General features: G+C 68.2%; 1 protein-coding gene across 2 annotated transcripts; it reads right to left on the bottom strand.

Annotated features, from left to right (window-relative positions):
• Positions 1-206: 206 nt before the first annotated feature.
• THEM6 (thioesterase superfamily member 6) lies at positions 207-2962 on the bottom strand. 2 transcript variants are annotated; one of them, XM_065895711.1, is made up of 2 exons: positions 2450-2962; positions 207-320 (listed from the first exon to the last, which is right to left on the bottom strand). In XM_065895711.1, the coding sequence occupies exons 1-2, from the start codon at positions 2960-2962 to the stop codon at positions 207-209; spliced, it is 627 nt and encodes a 208-aa protein (XP_065751783.1). The 2 variants fall into 2 exon arrangements, with proteins under 2 accessions (XP_065751783.1, XP_065751784.1); XM_065895712.1 differs by having other exon boundaries at positions 2609-2962.
• Between the last annotated feature and the right edge of the window lie 241 nt (positions 2963-3203).

The raw sequence follows: 3203 nt of genomic DNA, 5'->3' as shown, positions 1-3203 counted from the left end.
ACGGGGCGGAGAGGGGCATCAATAATGGGGGCGGGGGAGGGCCCTGGGCGTGCGAAAGGGGCTGGGCCGGTCGCAAGCCCACTCCAGCTCAGAGAGAGCCCAGCCCGGCCAGCCCGTTCTGCGTTCTCTGCCTCCTGGCAGGCGGGGAAGGGTGGGCAACTGCCCCGAGGTCAAGGCTGGTGGGCAGGGCGGGTAGGCTGTGGCGCTCACTGGTCCTTTACAACACTGCCGAGCCCGCTCTCGGCCCGGAGCAGCTGGCTGCTGGCCTCGTTGTAGGCGATCCAGTGTTGCAGGTCGGCTGGCAGCTCAGGGGGCTCCACCTGCAGGGGAAGACGAGGGTGAGACTCCCACGGGCCACCCGCTGCCATGGGGACCAGCAGGGCTGGGGGAGGGGGGCGGGGACAGCCAGGCTGCTGTCTTCACACGTCTGGACCTCGGCTCACACAGCTCCCCAGCCCCAGCCCCTCCCAGGCATCCTTCCTCCCCATCCCAGCTCTCGGGGTACCATGCCCCTCCTCAGGCCTGTCTCCCCCACTGGGTGGCAACTGAGCCCTCTGCACATTCCCAGATCTGGGGCAAAAACCTCTGAAGCCAGCTGGTTGGAGGGGGCGACGGGAGACCCAGAGCGGCCAGAGGCAGGGCAGGGGATGGAGGGGAAGAAGCGGCGTCAGAGTGGCTCTGCCAGGAGAGCCCAGGACAGGGCCATGCCTGAGGCCCCCTCTCAGCGCGCCAACAGGAGCCGGACGCCACCTCGCAGCTCAGCACCGGCCTCCTGCGCCCTCCTGCTCAGCCACACCAGCCACCTCCCTGCAAACTCGGCCACCATTTCGTGACGGGGCAAGGGGCTGGGCCAGGCTGGAGGGGTCCGAGGACTTGCGGGCCTCTCAGGAAGGAGGGGGAATGCCCGCCCACCTCAGGGCGTCAGGGAGGCTGGGCAGAGGTGCTCAGAGTCGGGTCACAGGGTAAGTCTGGGCAGAGCCGGGCCTGGCTCCTGGAAGCATCCTCCTCCCGGCCCCGCTGGAATCACCAGATCCAGACTTGGCTGTAGCCCAGCTCTCCCTGCAAGGCCGTGCTGCCCCACACCAGCCTTTCAGCATGCAGATCTCTGGGCACTGGGCTCAGCCTGTCCCACACTAAACCCAGGACTGCACCCGGGACCCTCCCGACCCACGGGCTCAGGCCGGGTGACTCCTGGCCATCTGTGGCCGAGTGTCCTCGCCATGCCATGGTGTGGGCGCCCCCTGCCTCTCATGTAGGTCTCACCCATCAGCCCCCGCCTGACCACCCTCCCCTGCAGGACAGTGGCCCTGGCTCCCTCTCCTCCACCTTCTGCTCGCAGCTCTCAGCCCGTCGATTTAAAGCCTCGATGGCCATCCCCTCCCAGCCTCCTGACGCATGAAGGGACATGCAGAGCACCTCTGTGGGCGCGGGGTGGGAGGCATCCAGGCCCTTTGGGGGCGTCCCTGACTCAAAGAGACAGAAAACCAGGGGACTGGGCCTGTGGCCCACTGTGCAGCCTCAAGCAGTTCGCATTGCCCCTCTGAGCCTCAGTTTCCCCACCTTCGATATAAAGGAAAGGCTAGCCTCTCGTGACTAACGTGCGGCTGTGTCCCTCCTCTGCTCCTGTCCAGGGCCAGAGAGGGCAGCACCCTGCCTGAGGGCACCTCGGGCCCAGCGGGCCTGGCTTTGGCATGGAGGCTCCAAGCATGTTTTTAGGAACGTGCCTGCAGCAGGAGCCTGCCCTGGCACCCAGCACCGCAGCAGCATCCCCAGGGCCCGGGTGCCATGATGCGGCAGCAGGCTGTGCTGGGAGGAGCAGGCCCTGGGGAGGGGCCTTGCGCCCCAGGCAGGTGCTGCAGCCTTCTTTTCTCCAACTGGAAAAGGCGGAAGGGCTTGCAGCGCTATAGGGCTCAGGGCTCACCCCTAACCCAGGTGATGGTGACCCAGCCCCTCAGGTCTAAGCTGGGTGAAAGGGCTCTCAGGTCCTTGAGAACTCCCAGCAACCTCCTCTCACTAACGCCCCAGCCCCCATCTCCCCACCCCACCCCCACCCGGCTTCCATGCTACATTCAGAACCAAGGACCAGTGAGGCCGGCTCCGCACTCCAAGCCACACTTAGACTCTTTGGGAGACGCCTGGTCTGGCCTTCCCTGTTCTGGAAAAGGCGTAGCGTGGGGCAGGGAGCCTTGAGGGGTTAATAAGGGATGGCAGGAGGGGAGCATGCTGAGTCCGACTACAGAGAGTTGATGAGGGGACCCTGAGAGGTCCCAAGAAGAATGGCATCAGTGAAGAAGGCCCTGGGTCCAAAGGAAAGGGCTGCAGCGGTACTCGGCCGGACAGGGGCACCCCAAAACGGGTAGGCGGCAGGCCTTCCCCAGGGGCAGGGGGCAGGGACCATGAGTCCTCAGGGTCCAGCGGGAGGAGTGCGCTCGGGGCGGGGGACGCTTACCCTGCGCTTGCACAGGTGCTGCACAACGCGCTCCGGCGAGGTGCCCAGCACGTGCTGGCGGGAGCGCAGCAGCGCGCACACGAAGCCGTCGCGCAGGCTGATGAAGCGCGCCTCTAGGTAGAAGGCGCGGTCGTCCCAGCCCAGCAGGCGGGTGCGCACCTCGAACGGCTCGAGCAGACGCAGCGAGCGGCGGTAGCGCGCGCACGAAGCGGCCAGCACGGCGCGCGCCCCGAGCGCGCGCAGAGCCCCGAGCACGCCGCAGCGGGCCAGGTGCGCGGCGCGCGCCACGTCGGCCTCGCGCAGGTAGCGCGCGTTGTTCATGTGCAGCAGCAGGTCCAAGTCCGAGGGCAGCACGCGGCCCGAGTAGCTCTGCTCAGCCAGGAGGTCACGGACGCGGGGCTGCAGCAGGCGCGCGCGCAGTACGGCGCACGGCACGCGGACCAGGTACCAGCCGTCCAGCAGCGCGAAGTAGGCGAGCGCCAGGGCCAGCACCGCCATGAGCAGCCCCAGCATCGCGGCGGCGGGCGCAGCGGTGCTGCGGGGCCCTCGGCGCTGGTGCCGACAGCGCGCGGCAATGCAGCCCTGATGCCCCAGCTCTGCCGGCCAGCCTGGGAACCGTTGAGCGCAGCGCGGCCGGAGCGAACCATCTCGCGAGGCTGGCTGAGGGGGGAGACGCGCCAGAGGCCTGCGCGGAGCCCCGCCCCCCGCCCCGAGCCCCCCCTCCCCGCTCTCAGTGGTCCGTCCCACCCCCGCA

This window comes from Phocoena phocoena, chromosome 17 (genome assembly GCF_963924675.1).
Source record: "Phocoena phocoena chromosome 17, mPhoPho1.1, whole genome shotgun sequence".
NCBI lineage: Eukaryota > Metazoa > Chordata > Mammalia > Artiodactyla > Phocoenidae > Phocoena > Phocoena phocoena.
Note: the sequence above shows the minus strand (reverse complement) of the source record. Positions and strands in the feature narration are given on the sequence as shown.